Here is a 27,481-nt window from a genome sequence, read left to right as displayed (position 1 = left end):
CATTGGGTCTCCGTGACCAGAGTTGTTGTTAGCACTATTTGGTGGAATTCTGTTGTGAGTGTCTGGGGGTGCATGAGTTTGTATGGATGGAGATAGAGGTTGTATGCTGAAAATATAAATACCCTTCATGTTCTTTTTGAATTTCACAAGTGTCTAGAGTCTCTTAGATTTTAGGTAAATTCTGCAGCCAATTTCCTACATGACTGGGCAAATCTTACTCTCCTGGCCATCTGATAGGTGACAAGTTCTGTCTGGGGACCTGTGTGGAGCTGAATTCTCCTGCCACATCCCTATGGCATTTTGCAATGGAGTTTGTGAATAAAATGATTGTTTTATTTTAAATTTTTTTCATATTAGTTTCCTTTCAAACATAATCTGAGATCAATGGTAGATGCTTTCTGATACCAACTCAAAGGACAAATTGTCTTTCATTAAATTTAAAGGGGTTTGTCTGCGCTGCAGTGTGAACTTTCAACTGAGTAATTCAGAATCATGATGAATGATAAATAACATGGCAGCATGAATCATTGTTGGTTTTGGTTGGCAGCAGGGAAAACCTTGATGGAATTGCTAAGTGCTCTCAGTTTTCTCCAGATAGCTCAGCATCAGCTGCTGAATTGTTCCTTTGCTCCTCACTGACACACTCCTTTGGCCCAGTGCCTGTCTAATAATTGTTTAATGTTTCAAAAGCTGCCACCTTCTATTTGAAGTAATCTTTTCAAGCAGTACAAATACCAGCAGATTTGCATACAGTATAAATAGAAATAATTGGAAAAATAAAGTAAAAAAAAAAAAAAAAAAGAGACGTTAAGATCATTAACATTTTATGAAGGTGAAAAAAAATCTGCATAGCTAATCAAATTAATGGTGAAATTTAAGGAAGCCTGAAGATATTTCTGTGGCTAAATAGATGATTTATCAGTTATTTCAGACTATGAAATAATTATTTCTCCTGACCTCTTGCTCCTAGTCTCAAGTTTTGCTCATGTACATGAAGTGGAAGGAGAATAACAAGGTCTTTTAAGATGAGAAACAAGTTGCAACTAATTTGCCAGCAAATAAACAAGTTGACAACTTGTCTGCCATCAAATAAACAATGATTTCTGGTTTTTATTACCATGAATGACTGCAGTGTCAGTACTTGAAAAATGTATTTACATTACCATGTCAAATAATGACTGTTATTCCCTGCCTTCTAGTGTTATTTTTACTGTAAAAGCAACAAGTTTGAAACATCTCCCCATGGTCTACTTCTTATATGAAATGTCTAGGATTACATTTCAGTGATATTTGTGCACTTGAAACTTCTTTGTTAGTCATTCATAGGCTTTGATAACCAGTTTGGAACATGCAGGTGAAACTGAGTAGCACTGGGTCTGGTTTTGTGTGTTCTCTAACCAGGTATCTCTGTTTCCAAAGAAACGGGGCTTTTTCTCTTTACCAGTTTCCCCCCAAAACAAATAGATAAAATGCAAGGAATATGCAGGCAAAAGCTGTGTGACTGTGTGTATGGTTAATATCTCACAGGCAAAGATGAAATGTATTCCACAGTTAGCTTTAATTTTTATTAATGATATTTGTGCTGCACGGTGTTCTGTAAAAGGGCAAGAACTGAGTGTAGCTGTGCCATGACAATGTCTGGAATGCCTTGTGTTCAGGAGGGAGACCTGCTAGACTCTGAAGGTTCCTGTTCTTCTAGGAATAAATCTTTTGGCATCTGAGCTTAGAGCATTAGTCCAATGTGTGAAAATAGACTTTAGGAAAGCTTTTTTACCAGAAAAATTCAGCTATAGCATAGCCAAGGAAAAAAAATTAAAAGGTAGGTTGGTTAAAAGAAAGGGAGATTTTTTTGACTGAAAAGTAAAGACTGTGTGCAGAATTCCCTTCTCCTGGAGAGCCCAAAGACTGACTAGGAGCAAGGGAAATAGTCAAGGTTTTTTGTTGTTGTCGTTGTTTTGGTTTTGTTGGTTTTTGTTTTGTCAGGTTTTTGTTTTTGATTTTTTCTCTTGATCTGACTTACGGAAATTTTAATTTGCTGTGTCTCCATGTCTCCATGCTTCAGTAATTATATCTCCCAGAGAAGAACATCACAGAATAATGAAGTTACAGGAAACCTCAATGGCTTGTTAAAAGGAGCATCATCGCATGTGGGCACAGAATGATCATATAGGAAGAGAAATTTCAGATGAAATAAGAGAATTTGTACTTCAGTTTTACCCTAAAGCCTAAAAAGATCAGTTGTTACACAGTGATACAGAAGTACCTTACAGGTTGCCTTATACTCAGTTGACCCTGTGCAGTATTTTATGTAACTCCAACTAAACTTTTACTGTTCTACTCTTCTCCTGAAATCTGAGTAAATGCCTCTATAACTGTATGCCCCAGTAGGAGCTCTGGGAAAAGTCTGATAGCAGGGAATGTTGGTAGTTAATATCCTTGAAAACACACTGAGCATGGGAACTGCTTGGTGTTTCTCTCTCAGATGGAAATACAGCAGCCTGGAATACTCTGCAAAGCTTCAGATATCATGTGGGCAGGAGCCAGATGAGTAAATCCAGTGCAAAACAGTCAAAATTACTGTTTAACTGCATGCTGTAGAATGGGATGTGCAGTTGGTTTTGGAGATGTGCAGTCATAGTCCCTGAGGTGAGAATGGTACAATAATTTTAGTGTTCAAGCTTGCATCACAGAAAGCTCTTGGTGCTGGTGAGCTGCCTTTCTCAAATGATGCTGAGATTAAACTAATCATGATACTAAATCTAAAGAAGATTAGATACAAGAAAGTATTAAAATTATTTTTTTAATTATTATTTTAAAATAATTATTTTATTAAATTATTTTTAAAAACAAAAAGGAAAAAAATGTGGTTTTTCAATTACTTGAAAAGTTTTAGGGTTTTTTTTTCTTTTATTTTTTTCTATAGCTTTTTTATCCTTATGTCAGTACTCCATCTTTACCAAATATCTAAAGCTTTTAAATGTTGTTTCTAATTTGTGGGCCAGTCTTGAAAGGTGCTGACTCCTAGGACTTAATTTTTCATTAATAGGCTGTGTTATACAGTGTGACATAGGTTCTTTCTTGTGACATAGAAACATATTATGGATAAAGTTGTGTGATTAGTCCAGAAATCTAATCCTTCACCAAATGAAGGAAAGCCAATCCTAGTGGTGCTAGGTCAGCTCACATAGCTAATCTCCTCAAATTAGAAGTGTTCATCACTGAAATAGAGTGTTGTCTTCCCAAATGGAGGTGACAGGAACCTCTGTGATCCTGTCAAGCTCTCAGCAGAAGTTTCAGCTCTTTGGAGCACCCATCTGAGAGTCAATGGAAGAGGATTGCAAAACTGAGCCTGAGACACTTTCAGAGATCTGTGATTCATACTTTCAAGCTCTGCACAGGTTAGACATGTCTAATATTTGTTCTTTTTACCATTCTTTTAATCAAATACAAAAATTAGGAAGTCAGGGGTCTTTTAAAATATCTAAAAAGAAAAACATTAGGGAAGGTGAATTAATAAAATGGTCTTTTAAACTAACCTTCATTTTATGGCCCTGAACTTGAAACACAGAGAGAAATTATTTAGGTGTAGTAAAATTTAAAAAAAAAGGGTCTAATCAGCTTTCCTTATAATGGAAAGTACCCTAGAAAAATATGCCATTTGCTTCAGAATATATCAAACTGAGTTTAATCAACTGTGCATAATACTGCATAATAGCTCAATCAACTTCAGGTCAGCAAGAAGGAAAGTAGAGGAAAATTTTAGTAGAAGTATAAAAGAAGATGCATGCTCAATAGTTTGCTTGACTTCCTGGGCTTGGATTATCAAAGTTATCAAAGTAACATGAAAAACAGCAGTGGATGATTTATCTTGCTCAGGATCTTATGCATCAAGACTTGGCTCTGATGTATGACAAAGAGTATTTCAAAAATTGCATGAATTTTTATGGTGTTGCACAGTGTTGTGTGCACCCTGTGGCTTAGAGTTCATATAGAATATTTTCTAGAAAATTCTAAACTCTTTGGATGGACTCTGCTCCACTGCTATTCTGGCTGTCTTTCCCCATCCTAATAGAGCAATAGTGGGGTGATTAATTTAATATAGAACAATGATCACTTAGCTTATACCAGATACAACCTGAGTTAGCAAATCTGTGTGCTCGAGACGGATTTTATTTCAGTTAAGTTTCCACACTCAGAAACTTCTAATCACAGCAGGTTTGTCTCTTTATCAGATCCAGGCTTTCTGCAGGTTTAACTTCCCCAACCTGCCCATCTCCAGGTGAGCTAAGTGGATTTCTGATTCTGGTAATTTTTAAAAGTTCATATCAGTGTGAAACTGCATTTCTGTCTGTGCCATACATACCCATTACAGAAGGATTTCCTGTGATTTACGTAAATGGCTGTCGCAGGGGAAAGGTGTTTCCTCTGCCTTTGTACTATATTTTTAAAATGTGATGCCACGTGCAGTTACCTGTGTAATCAGTTACTTGTTCAGTGGTTTCCTGACTGATAAAGAGCTATAAAAGCATAAGTAAGTATAAAATAAATATGTCTCTATTTTTAATGGATCCTTTTAGAATTGAAAGGTCATTCTCTGTGAGTTTTGGATAATTTGATTAAAGATACTGATGAAATTGAGGAGTAAACTGCCTGCATTATTCTATCACCAGCAGAACCCGTGTTGACTAAGCTTCAGCCCAGAAACTCAGTAGCATCCCTAAAGGGATTGACTAGTGACAGCTGAGAAATACATGAATTATAGAGAATAAATAGCCAGTTTTGAAGGGAGTAGTGAACAGATCTTTGGCCCATCACTATAGGTACTGTACAGTAATCCTGAGAGTACCTGCATAGCTGCCTGACAGTTCAACATCTGTTTGGTAGGATAAGGCACCACCAATCCCCTGTCTGGCATTCTTCTGGAAAAAATTAGTCAGATTTCTCTGTAAATGTTCTGCGAGGCATACTTTAACACAATTCTGATTCCAACTGTTTAATCCCCCCCGAGAGACACAACTTTGTTTCTGTGAGTGAAGTGTGCAGAAATGCCTGCCAGACAGGAGCAGGAGTGCTGGGGCTGGTTCTGCTTGGAATGGGTGAGCCTTCCCAGGACAGGCAGGAGTGACAGCAGGTTGGTGGTGGGGTGTGGATATTCTCAGTTCAGTCAGAGGGAAAAAAAGAGGTTTCTAACCAGGCTGGGCCTGGGGAAGACTTGGAAAGGAATGTAAATAATTCTCTATCCCTCTTGTTGTTCACATTGTTTATAGATATGTTCTGCCACTGTGCGTCATTCACTGCACACCAATGGTTTGAGATTATTTTACTTTAAGACCAATGAAGTTAGTCTTCTTGATGTTCTCTATAAAAAGAGCGATGTATTTGAAAGAAATCAGTTGAGTTCTATTCTTTGAGCCTTCTGACTTGGAGTTTCATTATCCCCATCTTGCCTCAACAGCAACAGTGGGGCCATGCAGGATGTTTCTGCCTTTCTCTGTAGGAGATAAATGCTTCTCCAATGTATGCCAAGTCACAGCTCCACTGGGGAAGACTTGAGGAATTATACTGCTTGCTCAGGTCCATTCCTGGCATCTTATTCCAGGTTGCTCAATGTGTTTACTTGGCATTTCTTTCAGTAGACTAATTTTTTGCTAATGTGCTGTTACTGGCACAGATGCTAAAATGGGAACAAGTCTGCTCAAGAAAATCTCTAATTTTAAAATCTTAAAATTTAGTCACCTTTTGAAAAGTATCTAACCCTCATAACTGTCCTGTTTTGTGCTTTATGGACTAAACACCTAATGATGCAGCCAGTTGTGTATATTGTAAGCCTGATTACTTGTGTGACTTACTTTACTTTGTAAGCTCCTACGTGGAAACAGGGATGTATTCCTTGGTTTAGGTGCTATTCAGCAATTAGATGCATAATGGATCACATCCTCCTTGATGCCATTACATTCAGTGAAATTATTTGTATCATATGGTGCCAGAATTCATAAACAATGACTTCAATCTCTTGACTTCCATAAATAGAATAATAATTCATCACAGATTTCATATACTCATGGAAAAAAAGTTTAAGATCCAGGGAACTGTATGGACTGTGACAACTGTCTGGAATATTTATTAGACAAGTTACAAATTTCTGTCATCTTATTTGTCCTTTTACCATTGAGAATACGTTAAATAACCGAATTAATTTTTTATTCTGAAGGGAGTTCAGTGCAAATTACAAGGCAGTTGTTGCCTTTTGTCTGAGATAGTAGATGAGTTTCATTCTTAATCAGCTGACTTCAGTAATTTTTTTTTTTTAAGTGCCACAAAATATTTTTCCTTGAATTGGTTATGTCCTTGGTGGGATTTGATATATTTGACGTTTTCCTGGTTTACCTTTTAAGACTTAAATTGCTTATTTTTCCTTCTTTTATTAAAATTGATAGCTTTATATCCTAAGACCTTCCCTGTATTCCTCCTGCAATTTTGTATTTGAAGTGTTTTTTTTTTTCTCAAACTAGTTCTTTGCTCTTTTTTTTATTGTCTTCAAGTGATTTGGCAGTGAGCAAATTTGGATGTTTTTTCTGTGTTCTGTCTAAAAGCTAGTTTTTAAATGTTACTGATGACTGTGTAGGGTTTAGAGCCAGCTATGTGTCTTGCCAAATCCTTAAAGCTATCTTCCCCATACAGACGACTGGTGTGACTATCCAGCATTGCTCGTGGGAGGATTCTCTTGAATCTTGTTGATGGGAGATAGTGTTATCTGTCATTCCATTTCCCCGTCCCAGGGGCATCCTGAAATAGCAGCTTGAAAAGCAAAGTTGCTACAATGAATTTGCCATCAGAAATGTGTGAATATTTATGAATGTTCAAAGGGGCTTGCTAGTCAAGAGTAGCTCTTGGTCTTCAGATTGATGAGGGAAAGGTATTCTTGTCAGTGGAGAGTTGCAGAAAGAGTTTTAGGTGTTTCATGCAGTTTTTGGTTTTGTGGCTTATGGCTCTCGTAAGTGGTTAGCCTAAAGAAAGTTATTTTTATGGTTTCAAATGCAGGTATCTAGACTTAATCACTGCAAGTTTGGGGTGTGCCAGACAACAGACTTAGGTATACGATTAATATATTTGTCTTTACAGTGTGGTTCATTTGATCTATCTATAAGGAGCATGGGACAATATTTGCTGAGTAAAATTAAAAGGAGATGAGACAAACTTCTGTCAGGATTAATTGGAACAGATTTCTGTCTGTGTTGGGGCAAGAAGAAAGACCAGATGATCTCTCAAAATCCATTTAGTGCTGCAGTCTGATGGTATATTTGTCAAACTATTTTTAGTCTTTTAGCAGAAGAGCACTAAAGTAAAATTCATAAACATTAATCGCTTAGTCAGCATGTGGATTTTCAGGCAGGGATTTTATATTCAAAGAAACCTCTTATAGTTTCTGACCTGTCATAAAAATACTTCAGCAGCTGTTGTTCCTGTTACAGGGAAGGTGACAGAGTTGCAACCAGCAGTAGAAACGTCTCTCTGTATTTGGTAGGTTTATTTTCATTCTACTGTAAATAATTTCTGACCTCAACATTTTGTGAGGCCTGGACAAATATAAAAAATTTAGATTCTGTCAAAGCCCTTAACAATTCTGTGAATGTTCTGCCAACAGGCAGAGCTAGAGATACCTTTAGTATCTCTCATGTTGTAATATTCAAAGTATTTGGTCACCATTGACTGTGTCCACATGAAAAAATGTTTTTGAGATGTACTTTTAAACAGAGATCCCTGTTTATGAAAGAAAAACCATCAGGCTCTGCAATCTGTTTGAATTATGTATGGAGAATTCACATAAAAAGGCTCACAGCTTGTTCTTTGCATAACAGCCTGTGGTGCATAGGATCACCAGATTCTTTTACATTAATGCTTCTCGTTTACCATTGGCAAACAAGCAATTGCAAAGCTCAAATTCTTTATCAAACTGTTGCTGTTGGAAGACTTGTGACACAGAACAGCTACAGCTTGATTGGAATTAACTGTTTTTACATAGATTTAAAGTGGAAGCATTTAATAACTTTACTTAGTCACTGGTAGATAGAGTTTCATAAACAAGGAAACAGACTCCATCGCATTATTTCACAACTGGTGAGCCCATTTGTAAAACCGGATACTGTAGTGTTTAGTCTCTGCAGGTCTGTCAAAACCAGGAAATTTCTACTCAATGACCAAAGCAAGGGCTAAGGAGTCAAGTTTTAGCCATCTGTTTCAAAAACATTGAAGTGTCAGAAACATGTGCTTAGTTTCTTGGCAGGGTTTCATTTTATCTAGGAAATTGAAAAAGTATTGTTATTAAAGCCAGATTCTGTAAAATTCTGACTGGATGTTGCAAGGTCACAGAAGGACCAAATCACTCACATCCCAGTTCCTGTATTGCTCTCAAACCATCTACCCAGTGTTGTAATTTGTTCTGTGACTCCCTGTTTATTTTATCAGAAGATAGGTGTGCATCAAAAGAAATGAATGTGTCCTCTCCAAGGCAGATGTGAACTCTGTCACAGAGCCACAGGGTGTCTGAGGTGAGAAGTGACCCCTGAAGACCTTCTAGTCCCACCCACCTACTCAAAGTTGGGTCAGCTAGAACAAGTCACCCAAGACCATGTCCAGTTAGGTTTCAAAATCTCCAACCTCAGTAATATCTTTCTTACACTAGTTAAAAAGGCTTAAGGTGACTGAAAATTTAAGCCAGAAATAAAAGTTTAAAACTTTAAAAAGTGTTGACTGCATTTTGGCATGTAAACATAATCACTTTTGATTTATGAGCCCAGCTGAGCCTCACTGACTGTATTTCTTTAATTCAGATGCTGAATAGTTCTCATCAAAGCTGCTCCTGTCATCTTAATTCATAGAATTATTTCTGATGGCCAGATGCTAAGGAGTTGTAAAAGTGCCTTCTCTTCAACAATTAAAAGGATTGAGCTCCAGAGGAACCTCTCATATGACTAAAAGACTATGGTTATTAAAATGCAGAGGATAAAATGACTGAATTTTAGTGAAGGGAATGACAGGATTTCAGTGAAAAACCTTCAAGAGGTGTTCCCTGCTTCTCCTTCTGGTTTTCTTCATTACAGTGCAAGTCAAAACAATGAGATTAATGGGTTCCAAAATTGAAGTAGCAGATGGGTGGAGAAGAATAAGGCATTGTTTGATAATGATAGGTGTTATGTATGGACACAGCCAAGAGGAAATGGAGACATAGCTCATCCAATTACTCATGAATTTTACATACATTTAATCCCAGCTGCTATCAGAGGGATTTGTGAGTGCTAGTGCATATGAAATATCAGGTCCATTTCACATCATTAGGGAAGGATAGACTTGATGAGAGCAAAGGGATGAGGGAGACAAATTCATTAGGGAATGGTCACATGGAAACAGTTGTGGCATGGTTTAGTGTTGAAGGGACATGAATGCTTTTGAGTTTTATCCAGGGATACCTAGTACCATGCTCCCTAATTAATGTATTTAGATTGACTCAGTCTCTGCTAAAATATGACTGATACATTCTTTGTTTATCCACCTGAAGGGATTAAATAAGGCGTGTACAAGATGAACAAATCTTTATTAGGATTTGATACAAAAAGCCTTTTCTGAAGCACAATTGCAGCACAGCAATTTTAATTAGTTTTCACAAATGCTTCCAATTAACATACATAGTGTTAGCTTTTCAGCTACCAAGAAGATTCACTCACATAGCAAATTAAAAAAAAAAAAAAGGAACTCTTGACATAAGCTTTCAAATGCAGCTTAGCAAAAAGACTGGGAATAACTTCTTGTTAGAAGCTGGTAGCCTTTTTGCTTTTCAGGAAGTGTCGTGGTTTGACACATAAATTAATTTTCTCAGGAGGCTGGGGTCAAACCGATCAGTGTCAGGTTTGGATGGCTGGACACCCCTCTGAGAAGACAGGGGTTAAAAGCCAGAACTCTCAGCAGAACTGTCTCTCTTTGGTTCTTTGGAGGGTGCAGACTCTGCCCTGCCCAGCCATGGGCTGGCTGGGGAGGAGAAGCCATGGGCCTGGGGAGGTGGGCCAGGGGTGAAGGGGGAAGGGACAGAGAGCCTGAAGGCACCTGGAAATTTGCCAGCAGAGGAGAAGGAGAAGGGTGGGAAGGTGCCCAGTGTGGGAGATGGAGTCTGGGCTGAGACTTCAGCTGTCCAGGGAGTCCGGGACTTTTAACCCTTTCCTGGGGAATGAGAGCTTTGTGAAATATTACTCCTCCTCAGTTTGAAAGAGAAGAGAGACACTCTGGGACCTGAGATTTAGGACAAGAATCCTAGGTGGGGGATGATGATGGAGTGGCTTTTGGCTGGACTTTTCTTGTTAGCCACAGACTGAACCAATTTATCCTGCAACAAAGACTGCATTTTAGGGGGATGCTGGTGAGCCAAGAGACCTGCTCCAGTGACTGCCAGCACAGGAATGGAGTGAACAGAGAAGAGTTGAGGAGGGTGTGGTGGTGCCCTGTGTCTCCAGAAGGAAGAAGATCTCTGTTGCACCCTCAGCCCCAGGGGAGGAAGAAAATGGGGGGACTGTGGTCCCAAAATGAGAAACTGAACTGTTGTCCTTTTGGTCCTTGGCAAAGCATCCTTAAAGGAGCCCTGTGAGCAGTCTGGGTCCATACACAGTGGTGAGAGCACTGTGACATGGAGAGGAGAGGGTCACACTGGCAGATTCTCTCTGGGCAGTGCCATGTGTGACATGGAAACACAGAAGGGTTGCAATTGTGTTTCCTGGGGGTCTTGTGGTACAGGAGACACTCCTCTCTCCCTTGATGAACTAAAAATTGATTATATGAAGGGTGGTAACGTGATCAGGAATCCAGGGTTCTGTCTCAGTGTGGTTTGTTGGAAATTGGGTAGTGGGGGGAGGAGTGTTTTGGAGGCTTTCCTTTTCAAATTCTGTTTGTCTTTTATTATAGTACTAGTAGCTTAATAAAGTTTTTCCCTTTGCTTTGGGCCTGCTCTGCTCTGTTCCTGATCACATCTCATAGCATTCAGCTGGGGAAGATGCATTTTCATGGGCTGGCATTGTGCCAGGGTCAAACCATGACAGAAAGTTATTTGCTTTTGCTGTAGGTTTGAGCTTTTTGTTGTTCTGGATGGTAAAAAAAAAAAATATAAAAAAGAAAATAATTCACTTGCTATGTTTTTCAAAGAGATGTTAGGAAACCTACTGGTTCTCCTGATTTGTTTGTGGTGAAAGGCAGAAGCATTGACTAGTTTCCAATTTGTAGTATTTGAACTGTGACCACTTTTTGTTTGCCTCTTCAGGCATTTTGTCATCTTATGTTTGTGACATTTACTGGAGTTACTTGTTTTCCTGATTTGAGTTCTGTAATTGGAATTGCAGCATGTGGTTCAGGTTCTTCACATTATCTGCTGTTGTAGCTCAGGTAGCAAACCCTGCTAGTTCCTTTGACAACAGCCTTACAAGCAGCTCTTCTGAGGAATCTGTAAACATTTCAGGTAGAAATACTGTGCAGAATGTGAGTGGCTGCATTTCATTTTTTTGTTAATCTAGCATTTTCCACTCCTCTGTGGAAAACGCTGGATTATCTGTGTGGTACTGCTATGAATCCAAAAAGTTAGTGGTTAGCATAATTTATTTGAATAATATTAATTTGTCTTGTTTCCATAATCAGAACCTTGCTTTAAGCATACTGGATGGTGTATATAGAAAATATAAGGAAGAAATTAATTACACTTTGTTTAGGCCACTTAACACTCTCAGTGCCAGTAGGATCACTGTGTTTGCTATGTAGGGTACAATTTACACATTTTTAACTTAACATAGAGCAGGTTTAGAAAGTGGGGGTGATGTGAGAGCCTTGGAGTTGAAAGAGCCACACACCTCAAGAAGCTTCTTACTATTGCTTTATGGAATAAATGCTGCTCAGGATTTTTAAGGTGTGGATATTAATTATAACTCTGAGTTATACAGCTGGAAGCAACCTCCTCCTGTGACATAAGAATATAGCTGTGTAAACCTTCTCTGAGGTTGAGATGAATGCTATGTAGGAAAATGAGATCATTGCTCAGTCCAAAGTTGTCTTCAATGCAGCATATTGCAGTATGAAGACAAGTTAGAAATTTAGAGGATAGAGGAAATTGAATAGTGGAATTCCATTACAAATTTAGCTGTTCAGGAAGGGTTCTTTTGAAGATGCTAAAGGGTTTAAATTGGAGAAGTCAGGCATGAACTATTTTGAAAAATGTGGATATACTACAAATCAGACTGCAAATCATTGCAAATAAAATCCAGTGCAAGGAAATTAGCCATTGTCTGTGCAAAATCATTATTCACAGTGAAAGGTCAAACAGGATACTGGAAGAATTGAATAGGAGGTAGTTTCAAGCCTTTGGATATCTATAATAAATGGAGTCTGGTAGGTTTTCTGTAAAGATACAGACTACAGCATAGCTGGCTGAATGAGATACAGGTAGTACTTAATACTAACAGTCCTTCACAGAAAGATGTCCTGGAAAAAAACCTTTAAATTTCCCAAGTAATATTTTATGTCAATGTCAGGATTCAGAATTTTAATGTGTAAAAAAAGAATCATGTCAGTAAAAATTAAGCTGGGAGCTCTTATGGAAGCAATTTAAATTTGCTGCACTTTATTGAGAAAATGAAGCTATTTGAAAAATGTGGTGAGGAAGGGACTGGATACAAGTGCCCATGTGCATGGTTTTCCACATGAACAATCAGTTTCACACATCTGGAGTTGTCCTCAATGGGCAGTGACTGATAGGTCCCAGGAGTATCTCTGCTTTGACTACAGGTGTTCAAGCCTTGCTTCAGAAGGTAAATTTTGAAGTAAAGAGTTAAAAAAAAAAAAAAAAAAAGGAGAAGGGAAACAAACTGAAATTATTGTGAACTCTACCAGAAATGTTGAACAAACCTGGTGTAATATATCTAAATATTAGCGGGAGGCACTGTAATTCAAGTAAAAATACACTTCCACTGCATTTAATGTAAAAAAATACTAGCTTTACTGCCAAGGCTGGTGTGTGCACTTGTGTGTGCGTGTTTTATGTAGGCAAGGTTTCCACCCTGCTGGAAGGCAAACTAACAGCCAGATTAACATACTTTAGTTTTAAAATAACATACTGTCAATTAAGCAGGATTTAACTAAATCTTTCCCAGACTGCAATAAGATGCTAACATCAATGCTGTTCCTGTGTTGAATTGACAAGGTATGTTGAATTTTAGTTCAAGTTACTATCTGGGTTATTTTTAATACCTAGCCTTTTTTTTTTCCCTGAAACCATAAGGGTTGCTGCTGCTGCTGTCCTTCACATGTTTCTGATGCAAAAAGGCAGGCCATAAAAAACAGTTGTAATATAACAACTCCCAAACGTGTCCTTAGAAATAATAGATTGATTATGATTAGGTGCCTACAAAGAAATTTTCTGTAATAACTGATGAAGGGCTTGGAATAATTTGCTTCGTGATTATATATTTAAAGATACAAATTCTATGATACTGTGTTCTTTTAAGACTTGGAGTTCAGGATTTTTAGGAAGCACTGGATGATACAGTAGTGTAATAAGCAGTTTTCTTGGAGATCATAAATGCTGGATTTAGAGATTTTCCACAGGTACCAAATGGTACCATCCCATTACTGTGTTACTCCTAAGGAGTAAGCAAATATGCTAGAAAAAAAGCAAGACAGAATTTGTTGCTTTAATTTGAAAATGTTCATAGTTGTTTCTTCCAAAAAACCAGTTTCTATCTGTAGATGGAAACAAACCCTGTGGCTCTTATGGTATTCAAACCAAATAATTTGTGATTTGAATGGAGGATTTACAGGTGTAAAAAGTACTTGGATTTTATCCATACTTCAAAAATGAGCAGTTGCAACTTCCAAGTTCTTCAAAATGGTGTGAATTAAAAGCCATGACTTATATAGCACAGTAGCTTCGTCCCAAGTTGTCCCAAATTAGCTTGGCAGTGTTGCCGAGGTGACATTCCTCCAGGGGTTGCACTCTGAAGGCATCTCTTGGCTTGCTTAGAAGGTGATCAGTTAGATCCTGCTCCTCCCCTTTATGCCAGGTGAGCAGGATTTGGTGGCTGTGCAGGTAATAAATCGTGTTTGGCAGAATTTTTCAAGGCTGTATGATAAAATAAGAGGATATGTGAGAGCTGACTCTTAAGAGGTGTGATTTGAACTTGCACTTCCAGTGACATCATGTGTGATGTTGCATTTGGGGCCCCATGATGGACCCTAGATATATAACAATGTTTTCTGAGAAGTTCTCATTTATCAGTGACTACAGTATTTCCCATTTAATTTTTTTTACATGCAAGGGGTATTACCTGATCTACTCTGATTGTATTGCCAGAGATGTATTACCTATTAGAATAACAACCAGATTTGCTCATCTGGGGATAATTTATTTTAATTTTTATTTTGAGAAACCTCTTGAGCGATGAACATCTTGTATCTTCAGCTCTACTGATATAAAACAAGTCCTTTTTGTGAACCAATCCCATCTGCTAAAAGATCCCTCCTGCCCAGGCAGGCTGTATTTCTCCCTGGTGGATTGGGTGCTGTATTGCTATTGCTGTGTGAATTGCATTATTCTGCAAGCAGCCATTGAAAGGAGAAGATAATAGCAGGTCACACACAACATGATCACTGGTAGCCAAGAAATCAATCTTTCTGTCTTGGAATATGGACAGAACAGTTTGCATCTGATGTGTAGGAGTTGTCTGGTACAGTAAGAGTCATTCAGTCAAAATAAAAAGCTACCAACTGTAACTCTACATTTGGGCAAGGTAAAAGAAAAAGGCACTGTGAAATAGTGTTACTCCTGTCCTGACCCTCGAGAATGCTTTCATAGTATCATCAGGTTTTGTGCATGTTGGTTTGCTCCCAGGGAAGGGATTCTATGCAACAAATATAAAATTAGATTATAATATCTGATATCAAGTAAGATTTTAATAAAAATCAACAGGGTATGCAAGGCTAAGTCCTATTTATTCAAATCAAAACCTTTTAGTGCTCTCTGTCATTCTTTTAAGTAACTATTTAACAGTGAATATTACTTCATATTGTTTACTTGGACCTGTGTTGATTAAAGGATTAGATTGCAGAGGTCCCCTTCCAGCAAGTATTTGGTGATTGCTTTCTGTTTCCTCTTCCTTTTACAGTCCTGTTCTCAGAGAGGGGTTTGATCCAGAGAGGAGTATTAGCAGCTCTGTTTCATCCAGTTCTAACTGAGCATTTGCATATTCCATTTCTAATGCAACTTGTGTGACTAATTTCCTTAGAATCCGCTCCTGAAATAAAGTAGTTACATTTGGACTAGTGTGTGGCAAGCACATTTCTCTTCCTCTCAAGATTTTTCATAGAGGTGCACAGAGAGAAATGAAAGAGAAAACAATTTCTATTTCTCTTCCTTGTTTTTCCTATGTGGAATATGTTTGGAGAATTGTTTACCTGGGGTGATTGCTTGGTTGGATTCTGGTGAGGATTGTTTGAGACTGATGGCCAATCCAACCCACCTGGGGCTGGGTTCTCAGAGAGGGTCACAAGTTGTGTTAGAGTCAGAGAAAGTCATATGTAGTTTTAGTATCCTCCTTTTATATAGCATAATAATGTATTTTAGCATAGTTATAATAAAATAATTCAGCCTTCTGAATTGAGTCAGACACCGTCATTTCTTCCCATTGGGTTCACCTGTGTTTAAATACTAGTGTGTTTTAATTGGCAGGAGTTTTTTTCCTTGTAAATCTATTACAACATGAAGTGCCATGCTGTTTCTTGGAGTCAGGATTATTTATCGAGTTCACAGCAGAGTGAGCAGCTTGCTGCATCTTATGGTTATGTAAGTCCAGAGGTTTCTAATGTGCTCTTTAGATTGTATTTTTCTTGGTTTATACAATCTGATCTAGCTATGTTCAGGCATTTAGTTTCTTTTCTGAATAGTGATCTTCCACACACATCCAAGAAATAGTTTAGAATTAAATGCTGTATATTAAAAAAAAAAAAAGGTGTCATTTGGATTACTGTAAACAGCTGGGACTAGAATGCATTTCTCAAGCACTTCTTTTAACTTTTAAAGGTAATTTTACAAATGAATCCAGGAACACCATGGAATGAAATGATGAACTCAGAAATTTGGCTGATGCTATTCCAGCAGTGTGTTATATCAATGTGTCAACTCTAATGCATGGTCTTGGTGCTTGTTATGTCTCTCTCTCTACAGCCCCTTTCTAAAACTATTGTATCCAAACAAACATCAGAAGTGATTCTATGATCAGATGTGATGTAAGTATCTGACTTCAGCAATAGTGCTCATCCCTGCCCTCATTGTTGTGATCACATTATTTTAGCCATGATCCATGCAATAACAGCCCCTAAGCAGGAAGCAGTCATGCACTGAAAGCTGGAGTGGGACAGTGCTGCTGCTGAGATTAATTGAAGCATCCAGCAATCTGTACATCAAGTGTAACCATTAAGTTTATATAATTAGCTCTGTATTTAAAATCATTTGAAATTTAAGCACCTTCCTAGGATTCTAGGTATGGCCCTGAAGGGATAGATGGCAGCCTCTGTCCCTCTGGTGCCTGTGTGACTGGTGGCAGCACTTGGCAAGTCCCTGTTCCCTGTTTAGCAAGCACCTTCCTAGGATTCTAGGTATGGCCCTGAAGGGATAGATGGCAGCCTCTGTCCCTCTGGTGCCTGTGTGACTGGTGGCAGCACTTGGCAAGTCCCTGTTCCCTGTTTAGCTGTGTTTGCGTGTTCCACACGTGCACACCCGACTGGCAATCTAAGAAAAGATGTTTTGTGCCTTTTTATTAGTCCTGCCTTGCCTCTTAAAGAGATGGAATGTTCACCTGAGAGGAAATTTGTTTACTTTTCCCTCTCTAAATGCTAACACTTCCCTTTAGTAAGCCCTGCTCTGTACTCAGAGGTAAGCATGCGAGTCTCCCATTGTTGCTGGGATGGAAGGGCAGTGTTCAGTTCCTTTGGTGCAATGCATTTCTGTTGACCTCAGCAAGATCCCAGATATCAGCTGCCTCTTAATTCTGGCACAGGGATTGGGAGAAGCCCTTGAATCTGCTCTGAATCAGAGTTCTCAGGGCCCCATATGGGCCACAGCTCAAAATGCAGTATTACAGCCTTAGGGAAATTTTGCAGTGATAATTTACAGCCCTGGGATTTGGGAGATCCAGGTTCTATTCCTCCCCTTCTGCAACTTCTGGTGTCACCTTGGAGATTCATCTGGCATCTCAATTTATGTCTCTGTCTTGCAAAGTGTTGGGAGACTGCTGCTATAACGTGGGCTGGGTGATCCTTAAGATGGGATGCACCTTACGTGAATCGAGTGCTGTGAAGATAGATATTGATCTAGAAGAGTTTCCAAAAGATAATTTTCATAGTTCTTTTTGGGATTTGTTAAGACACAGCAATATTTTTATGTAGGACTTAATGTTCTGAAGTGTGGTATCGCATTTTCGTGGCTGGGATTGGAAATAGGATTGGAAATACACATAATTTAGGAAAAAACCAAAGTGAACCTAAGTAGTGAATGTGTTTGCTAGATGGCTCAAGGAAGAGTTGCTGGCACAGATTTCTTCTGCAAAGCCTATTTTTTGTTGGAAGCTATTTAATTGCTGTTTTGAGGTGGATTTATTTGCTGTATGTTGTCCTTTTGGTGTAGGATTCCCAGGACCTTACACAAGGATTCAGTGAAATGCAGAGGTATTTTTGTGAAGGAGCTGAGAATGGATCAAAGCAACCCCTATTAAACCCCTTGAAAACTTCCCATTCCTCTGTGTAGATTCTCCTGGGCAATTCAAATAATGTGTGTGTGTGTGTAGGGGTAAGAAGGGAAATGCATTTCTTTTCCCTGTCTTTATTGTGGGAGAAGGGTGCTGTTCACATGCTAAAGAAACCCTTGGCTTGTAATCCAAGATGTGAGCTGTAATAGATTGTTGTAGGCAATTTATCTTAGTAGACCCGAGGAGGTCTGACAGCAGCTGGGACTTGGGCTTGCTGAATGCAAAGGTTGTGGCTGTAAAAGTTCATTACAATCTCTATCTTTACATGTGGATAGCCTGAACTTCTGAGATTAAATTGATAGCCTGAATTTCTGAGATTAGACTATGCATCTCTGTCAACAGTGCAGGTTAGGTATGGGAGTTGAGGAGAAGGATTCCACTGTTTTTTTGTTTCTCATGTCTATCACGTTGGTAATTTCCCCTGGGCAGTTTATCTATTACCAGATAACATAGGGCTATTAAATACGTGTGCACAGCAGGCCCTCCTTATCTGCTTGAGCCTTGTTACCCTCTGCTGCAGACATTCTCTGTACACATGTGCATTACAAATGACATGCCTCTGTCTGGTTATAAATATTTTCCATTTGGAATTATCTGCTTCTGCTACAGAGATGAGAGGTGATCACTTCAGCATGAAAGATAAGGGACCAGAGGTAAGAAAAACAAAAATGATGAAGCACCGAGCTGCATACAAAATAAGTGATGTAATCCACATATTCTGTTAGATAAAGGACAACAAAACAGGTTCTCTCATATGCCTAGCTGCTGCCATGAATTCAGGTTGTTACATTAATTCAGGCTGGTTGCCTACAGAGGGATTTAGGGGGAAGAGAGGAGGGGTTTTGCAGCAAACCTGTTATAACAAGCTTTTTTTATTTGCCAGAAAGTTAGCTATGTTAATACATGTTAAAGTTGGAAAAGCAGCTCTTCCTGTTCCTAAGACTTAGAGCCAAAAATAATTGGGTAAAGAGGATGGAAAAATCTTAGTTTATAATTAATTGGCTGGTGTGAATTCTGTCTTTTTGCCAATTTAGTGGTCTTTCATGCAGAAATAAGATGTACCTGATGAGATAGATGTTTCCAGTGTGGCAAAACAACTTGTTGAGCTGTGCTAGGTGACTGTTTTGCCTTCCTACAAGGCAGTGGATCCCGTTCTGACCTGCTGCACAGAGAATTCAGGAAGGCTCTGGGATCCTTGCCAGAAGCAAGCTGACCAGTGGTCTCTTGGTTCCAAATGCAGGCATAAACTCCTGCTGTGTTCTTGCAGGTGCTGTAATGATTTGCCTTTAAAAGTGTCCTTTATGATCCAAGGAAATGTCCAGCAATTTTCTTTACCTGGGGACCAGAGTGCACCTTCTAAGCAGCTCAGTGAAGACACAGACAAAAAAATATGTCAATCCACTGTTTTTGGCACAAGGAGGCCAATTGTTAATTTAAACCCAGTTCTGTATTGACAAGTAATTATTTCCCCTCACAGTAAAAGAAGCCATATTTGTGCCAAGGGCCAAAGTAAAGAGGGACATGGTAATTCCTGGGCATTTGACATTAAAGTAATTATTTCCCTAAGGGAAAATCACAAGGTTTGCAGAGATGGCAGTAACATGCAGCATGCATTGCTGGGCCAAAGTCACCAGGGTCTCTTAGGCTTTAGAAAATGCAGAGTGTTATGAGTGTTGTTTTATTTATGTGTATTTGTTATTTTAGCTCTTTTGAGAAACTTACAGCTAAGAAAAAGGTCAGTAAAATGCATGTCTTAGCCAAACATAGTGTGAGGAGGCTTCATAAACCTGGTTGTTGTGAGACATGCGAGCTCATTCAAGCACTCAGAGTGGGAGTATTTTAAAGTATGAAAGTTACTGAAAGTTAGCCTTAATTAGATGTTCTTTAAGCTCCTTCTCCATGACTGTGAGGCAGTAATTTGTTTTTTTATGGCAACACTGTTTATATTAATTACTTTGAAATTTGAATTCTGGGGACAGACCCACAGCTGCTGTAGGACACTAAGGGGCTGAGGCACCAGCATTGAGCCTGCTCACTTCTCAATTTAGTGGGCACAGAGGCTTACAAAAGGTAGCCCACTTCATGCAGCTAGATGAAAAGCATGATCTGTAGATGGTTTTCCATTCAAGAAAATGAGGTGGCTGATGCCGTCTGACTCCTCAAGCTCTTTGCTCCATCCTGTCCAGTTTCTGCCATTTCCTAAGAAGGCAAAATTGTGTGAATCCTTTAGCACTGCTTTGTCATACTGAGTAGGGGAACTTGACAAACAAAATCTTTGTCAATTTGATAAAAATAAACAAACAACCTATTAGAAGAGTTTGAACCTAATTATGTTAATATTAAACATAATTATGGCACACTAATTATGTTTTCTACATTTGTGAGGAGAGTTGTGCTGTGCTCTCCAGACATCTGTACCATATAGAGACAGGTGGTAGAGTGCAACATTTCCAAGTGCCATTTTCCATTCCATATATGGCTGCTCTTTCATTCCAATTGCAGAGCCTCATTCAGCTTAGTCAAATTGAGTCCTTATTTGAGAGATTCTGTGCTGAAAGGCAAATCCATCTTTATAAGCCTGTTTGTTTCCATAATTAGACACTGAATCAACAGTGTATTGAAGATGACACATTTGCTTATTCCCTGTCTTCTCCCTATGGTGACATAAAGTTGTGAAGCACAATAATTAATGAAAAACCCTGTTTATTATTCAGGCAACATATCTTGAAGTGGGAAAAAAAAAAAGAACTTGGATTAAAATAATATTGCTGAAGACCATCAGAGACATAGCAAAGTGTTTGAATAGTTCTGGGGGGAGAGTCCCATCATTCAGGCCAGTTGGACTGGGTGCTCTAAAACTGTCAAATACAATTGAATTCAGATTTCTCATGTAAAACTCAGGAAGACATGGAATGCATGGGGAAAAAAACTAACTCAACTCTTTTGCTAGGGCATTTTTAAAGTGTTCAATTGTGACTTTCTAAACTTCATTAGCATGTTGTCTCCGTGCTGTGGCTGAGTGAAAATAATCTATCTTTTTCACAGCCTTATCTTTTCTTCTGGGAGAATCTGCCCAATAGGTCTTGTAAGACAAAGGGTGCATATAATGCTCTGCCTTTGCAGAGTAAAGCTGATCTGTTTTAAATAATAAAGGCCAGAAAGTGCCTGACTGCACACTACTGCTCTGTCTCCTGTGCACATGCCACAAAGTCACTGCTTGTGGGCCAGTGTTGAAGATTAAGGAAAAAGCAGCAGTTTCCTAAACCACCTGAGGATGTTCCTGAAGCCCACGGGATGGTTCCTCCCTGCTGACTCACCACGGGTAATCCTCCAAGGTTCCCCTGAGATGCTTCAGGCCATACACTTCATTTGCAAAGAGCAGCATTGTAACCAGAAAATCAGAAGCGTGTACTGCCTAGTAAGTGTCACAGCTCTAATGTGTAGCTGAAGTCATGCTGGTGGCAAGCCAAGGTTTGGGTTCTGTTCCATTTCCATCTCTTTCTATTGTACACCCAGCTATGAAATAGATTTTGTGTTTACTCAAGCTTCTAAAGTCAGTCCACATTAGGAAATGTGTAAGGCAGGAGTAAGAATAGCCCACTTACTGAAATGGAGTGACTGAGAGAGCAATGACTCTGTCAAGGCTACTGATTCTCGAGTCCTCGGTTAGAGCTTACTTTCCTTCCACATATTTTATCCTCAGTGAAGATGCTGCATTGTTGTGGCAAATAAAGCCTCCTGATATTGCAAAGCTGTGAGCAGCCACTTACACCAAGAACAAAGCTTTAATCCTTGTGTTTTGATATTCACCTTCTGCAGTCTTGCATTTTGGGAATAGAAAATGGGTTTATACTATTTGAGGTGCATAGAATTTCCATAACATAAATATCTTCTTTTCAATTTCATGTGCTGTTAGCTAGTGGTTGGTTTGATAGATACGTGCTTGCTACAAATCTCTATGTGTTAGGAGGTGAGCAGTAAGAACATATGGTTTGGCACAAGCATTAAATAAATTAATGTGGGGTTTTTTTTTACTTCATAAAGGAGAAAAAGCATATTGATCAATAAGCAACAAGTCTAATACAAAACAGAAGAACTCTCTGTGCTATGTAAGTGGCTCATGTTGTTTATTCCAGGTGATGCAGTCACAGACAAACAAATTGAATAGATATTGGCAATATAATGTTGAAAATTTTGGCAATATATCCAGTCAATTCCTAAAATATTGCTGCATTTTAAATGTTGTGATGGACAGGATCAGCAGAATATTTCTTTTTAATTCCTGTTTTTATGAAAACCTGTAAGTGTCAGGACTTTTCTGTGGTATTCTCATTTCATGCAGAGTTCATTGACACAAAGGTACATGGCATGCACAGTCCTGCAAGGTGAGAAACCAGCTTCATCACACCTGGGGGACGTCCAAGTGTCTTTACAAACAGGGATGAACTTTAGGAGTCTTTGGACTTCATGAGCTCTGTTCTTCTGTCTGCTTAAGAGAGGACACACCCACCTCCTTTCCAAGGATGAATGTTTAATTTGGCTCATAAAGTGTGCTTGCTTTTAATTTTCTGTGCCATTACCCATTCTAGCACGCCAGTTGTCCAGATCTGTTTGATGTGACCAGCTCCCAGAGTGGAAGGCTGATGGTTTGAGAAGCTGCATGGGCTCAATGGAAGGACACCCCAAAATTCACATGAGAATGTATCTGAGAGGGTTGTCCAAATGCTTCCTGCACTCAGGCAGGTTTGGTGCTGTGACCGCTTCCCTGGGGAACCTGTTCCTCAGGAGAAGTGGCTTGCTGAAGTTTTCACACTCAGCATTGAGCTTTAATGCAGGTTTGATAATGCCCAGCATAGCATTATAGCCACTGTGATTAGTCTCCATCAGAGCAAAGACATTCCTATATTTGTGGAGAGATCCAGAATAAAGGGAATTTATTGTCCCAAAGAGAATTCTGTGTGATACCATAATGTAAATAGAACATAGGAGTGCTAATAAAGAATAAAGTGAACAATGGTTTCAGTTAATAATAATTGTGAACACAGTATTTATACTCCATATCTGTATTTTGTCATGCAGTGGTCTTTAAACAAGAGATATAATAGCTGTTGATCCAAGAGTTATTATATTTTAATTAGGAATTATTATTCTCTAGAGCTTTCACTGGTCTTTGTTCTAAGAGCAAAAGTTGTTGAACTTCTTAGTCAAGACAGAAACCAGTTGTCAAAGTTGGGGAAAAAAAATGGAAAGAGGAAAAATAATGCATTTTATTCTTGCTTCTCTTTTTTTCTTGAAATATTGGTAGAGAAGATTCATGAAAAATACTTGGGCTTTTTATTTTTTTTCCTGGAAATAGAAGACAGGTGCCTTGTTTATTGTTGCAGTAATATAATATGCTCTTATGTAGCTATGACACTTCATTTTGTGGCATGTTACTGTTAAACAGTGCCAGGATTCTGATGGCAGTCATGTAGGCTAAATAGTTACATCTATATAACTATTTTGTTGCTACATAATTCTGTTGCAGCATTTCTGAGAGAGAGAGGGCGTGATTCATGTTTGGAGTGAGATTTGAGCTACTCCAGTCTCGGCCTCAGATTTGGGCCTTGTGAGGCCCTCTAAGCCTGAGACGAAGTTAGAAATTTAGAGTTTGTGGCGCAGTTAGAAATTATATTAAGGTGTGATGGGAAGCACTGGGCTGTCTGGGTGTGAAGCAGTATAGCTTTATAGTGTGAGGTTTAGGCCAACTTAAGACAAAGATAAACAATGTTCACTTGCCAATGCCTTTGTAAACTGTAAACTATATAAAAGTGTATAAAAACTGCTATCTTCTCACTAATAAATGGAGAACGTTGCATTAATCATGTTGGTTGGATGTCTGTTCTGTCCTGTCCAGTTCTCCCAATCTATGAGGTCCCTGGCTTTGTAATTCCTGGTCCTTCTCCTTTTTGTTTACCTCCTTTTAGGCTGACTATTTGAGAATTCTGAGTAGCTATGTGAAAGCTTCTCCTGTTTCACTGAAACAACAGATTTTTACATCTCGTCAAGCTGACATTTCTTGCTAACACCTAATTCTTCCCCTCCTACAGCGGAGCTCAAGGAGAAGCTGCAGAAGTACGTCGATGAGGTGAATGCCCACAAGCCTGGTTTCATCAAGGTTGTCCGGCACAGCAAGCAGGAGGGGCTGATCCGCTCGCGGGTCAGCGGCTGGCGAGCAGCCACAGCCCCGGTTGTTGCGCTCTTCGATGCCCACGTGGAGTTCAATGTGGGTTGGTAGGTGCCTCCTTCCATTTCTCCTTCCATTTCTCCTTCCATTTCTCCTTCCATTTCTCCTTCCATTTCTCCTTCCATTTCTCCTTCCATTTCTCCTTCCATTTCTCCTTCCATTTCTCCTTCAACTTCTCCTTCCACTTCTCCTTCCACTTCTCCTTCCACTTCTCCTTCCACTTCTCCTTCCACTTCTCCTTCCACTTCTCCTTCAACTTCTCCTTCCACTTCTCCTTCCACTTCTCCTTCCACTTCTCCTTCCACTTCTCCTTCCACTTCTCCTTCCACTTCTCCTTCCACTTCTCCTTCCACTTCTCCTTCCACTTCTCCTTCCACTTCTCCTTCCACTTCTCCTTCCACTTCTCCTTCCACTTCTCCTTCCACTTCTCCTTCCACTTCTCCTTCCACTTCTCCTTCCACTTCTCCTTCCATTTCTCCTTCCATTTCTCCTTCCATTTCTCCTTCCATTTCTCCTTCCATTTCTCCTTCCATTTCTCCTTCCATTTCTCCTTCCATTTCTCCTTCCATTTCTCCTTCAACTTCTCCTTCCATTTCTCCTTCCATTTCTCCTTCAACTTCTCCTTCAATTTCACCAGACCTTTACCGAGCACTGGTGTTAAATTACTGACTGGCGTTCCTCTTGCATTTAGAGGGTGAGTGAGAATTCTGAGCTTTTTAATGAAAATTCAGGCATAATCATGGACAGGAGCAGGAAAAATGTGTCTGTGCTGTGTCATATGATCTAGATCCATTTTTATGGTTTGAGTAATCTGCTGATCTAATTACAATGTAATATTGTAATACTAGAAAACTGCACATTAAAAAACACCTCCAGTAATGTAGCCCTTTGCCCATGAAGGTGAATGTACCTTCTCTTCATTAAAAAATGCTATGTTTCTATTATGTTCTGCAGTATAAACAAGTGTTATTTTGGCCACTTTGCAAAAGTAAACAGAACTAAAATAACGTACTCTAACTTGTTCAGTCTGGATTTACTATCTCCCTTGGTCCTTAAATAAAAATGATGGTAAAAAGGCAAGAGCTTCTGTCTCTAGGATAGATCTATTATTAACTCTGATCCTGATGTCCTTGATAATGTTGAGAGCCTGAAGTTACCATTACTTGGTAGCAAGGGTATAAATGCTCTATGATACACAGATACTCACTTCTTCCATCCACCAGCTCAAACCAAGGTTAACAACAGGGTATCTTAGAGGATATGTTGCAGTGTGTTATTTTGGGGCAAATCCTGCACTGTCAAAACTCCATCTTGAAGCAGAGAGGGCTCTGAATGGGTAACAGCTTTAGACTTTGCTCTTTCTGAAAAATACTGCATAAGTTGCTGTATTGTTTATTTGGTGGTGGACTAAATAATCTTTAAGGACTCCTTCCAAAACAAACTACTCTATGGTTTTCATCAGCTTGTACTGGTGTAATCTTAACACTGTATTTTTTTTTTAGGGCGGAACCAGTGCTCACCAGGATAAAAGAAAACAGAAAAAGAGTAATTTCTCCATCATTCGATAACATTAAGTATGATAATTTTGAAATAGAAGAGTATCCCCTCTCAGCACAAGGGTTTGACTGGGAGCTGTGGTGCCGGTATCTGAACCCTCCTAAGTCCTGGTGGAAACTCGAGAACACAACTGCTCCAATAAGGTAACGGTGGCCCAAATTACAGTGCCACTGGCAAAGTGGGCTCAGCTATGTAATAGCTTTTACTGACTGTAAAGTTCAAATACTTAAATGTCCTTGGCCTGTCCTCTACAGCTTTGTCCTTGATGCCTACACAATCATCAAAAAACCTCTTATTTTCAGTAGATATTTTAAAAGGTTTTTAAAGGAAGCTTTTGTTTCCAGTAGATCTTTTAAAACAGGTTTCCTGCCCAAGTGGAGTGGTAGGTGGGGCTGCTCAGCAGCGCTGCTTTCTCCAAATGTCTTACCTGCTAATTTAGTGCTTACAGGCCAGAAATGGAATTTTCATTGCAGTTACATTATATAAGCAGAGCTCATCTGACATCTGTATCCTTTATAACGTTGTCACATAGGTGTACAGCTGTGTCCTAGGAGTTAATGTTTGCAAAGGCTGTGAGCAAAGGCTGTATCGGGTCCTTGCTTTGGGACAGACTCTGTACTTTCTTACCATGTCCAGAGTGTTGGTACAGAACAATACCTTTGTCTCAGGGAGGGGAGTAGTAGCCTCTGAACCCACTGAGCAGCTCTGCTGAGATTACAGGCCTTTCTTGTAGATACACATTCATTGATTCAAAGAGGTCACTGTTACCTGTGCTCTAGCTCCTTGCAGAAATAAAGTGTGAAGGCTGTTTTCATCACATGAAAAGCAGAACCTCAAATAACACTGGCAGCTATTTTTCATCCAGAAGCTCTGTCTTTACAGGCAGGCACTTTTCTCAGGTTCTGTCAGTTTAACACTGACCCATAAACAGGACCTAGAAAGAAGGAGATAAAAATGAACAGGTTTGCCACAGACAAATATTAAAAGGTGTGATAATTTCTACATCATTAGGAATAGTTATTGCTGTTAATGAACTCTGTTAATGCTATAAAAATATTCCTGTGAAGACAGGTTGGGAGAGTTTGGGTTGCTCAGCATGGAGAAGAAAAGGCTCCAGGGACATTTACAGCACCTTCCAGTACCTAAACAGTGGTTCCAAGAAAGCTGGTAAGGGACAAAAGCAGGTAGTAATAGGACAACAGGGAACAGCTTTAAACTGACAGAGGGCAGGGTTATGTTAGATATTAGGATTAAATTCTTTACTGTGAGGGTGGTGAGGCACTGGAACAGGTTGCCCAGGGAAATTGTGGATGCTCCATCCATAGAAGTGTTCAAGGCCAGGCTGAATGGGGCTCTGAGCAACCTCATTTATTTGAAGATGTACCTGCTCAAGGCTGGGGTTTGGAATGAGATAATCTTTAAAGTCCTTTCCAGCTCAAGCCATTCTGTGATTCTGTGATTAACTATATAGAGTAATTACTATGATTTTTAAAAATAAAAGTATTGAAACACAAAGTAATGAGGGAATATACTTTTCCATTTTACCCCTAAACTCTGTTCTATATGAGGACTGTGAGTAAGTGTCCTATATGAATTTCAGCTTTGTTCCCTAGCTGTTTCCCTGGCACATTTTTTTTTTTAATTCAGTGCAATATGCTGCATGTGTGTTTTGGATAATTAAAACAAATACACCAACAAACAAAACTATGTGTATTGATGGATGGTTTCTATCATGCCTCCATTATCCTTCTAGAATTATAGCAAAGGGAATGAGGTGCACAGAGAAATACTTTAAAACAACAAAAGCTAAAGTACCTTATCATAAAAGAAGCATAAGTTTTGTATTGATGTTAACTGCTATTTTCTTCATTAATAA

The 27,481-nt window shown here is 39.1% G+C and overlaps 1 protein-coding gene across 3 annotated transcripts in view; it reads left to right on the top strand.

The window, feature by feature from the left end:
• Positions 1-27,481, top strand: part of GALNT18 (polypeptide N-acetylgalactosaminyltransferase 18) — a 213,247-nt gene that overhangs the window by 112,565 nt on the left and 73,201 nt on the right. For all 3 annotated transcript variants that reach the window (XM_021544857.3, XM_021544858.3, XM_021544855.3), the window contains exons 5-6: positions 23,912-24,095; positions 25,551-25,748. In XM_021544857.3, coding sequence (XP_021400532.1) covers positions 23,912-24,095; positions 25,551-25,748 — 382 coding nt within the window. The remainder of the gene's footprint in view (positions 1-23,911; positions 24,096-25,550; positions 25,749-27,481) is intronic.

This window comes from Lonchura striata, chromosome 6 (assembly GCF_046129695.1).
Source record: "Lonchura striata isolate bLonStr1 chromosome 6, bLonStr1.mat, whole genome shotgun sequence".
Classification (NCBI taxonomy): domain Eukaryota; kingdom Metazoa; phylum Chordata; class Aves; order Passeriformes; family Estrildidae; genus Lonchura; species Lonchura striata.
Note: the sequence above shows the minus strand (reverse complement) of the source record. Positions and strands in the feature narration are given on the sequence as shown.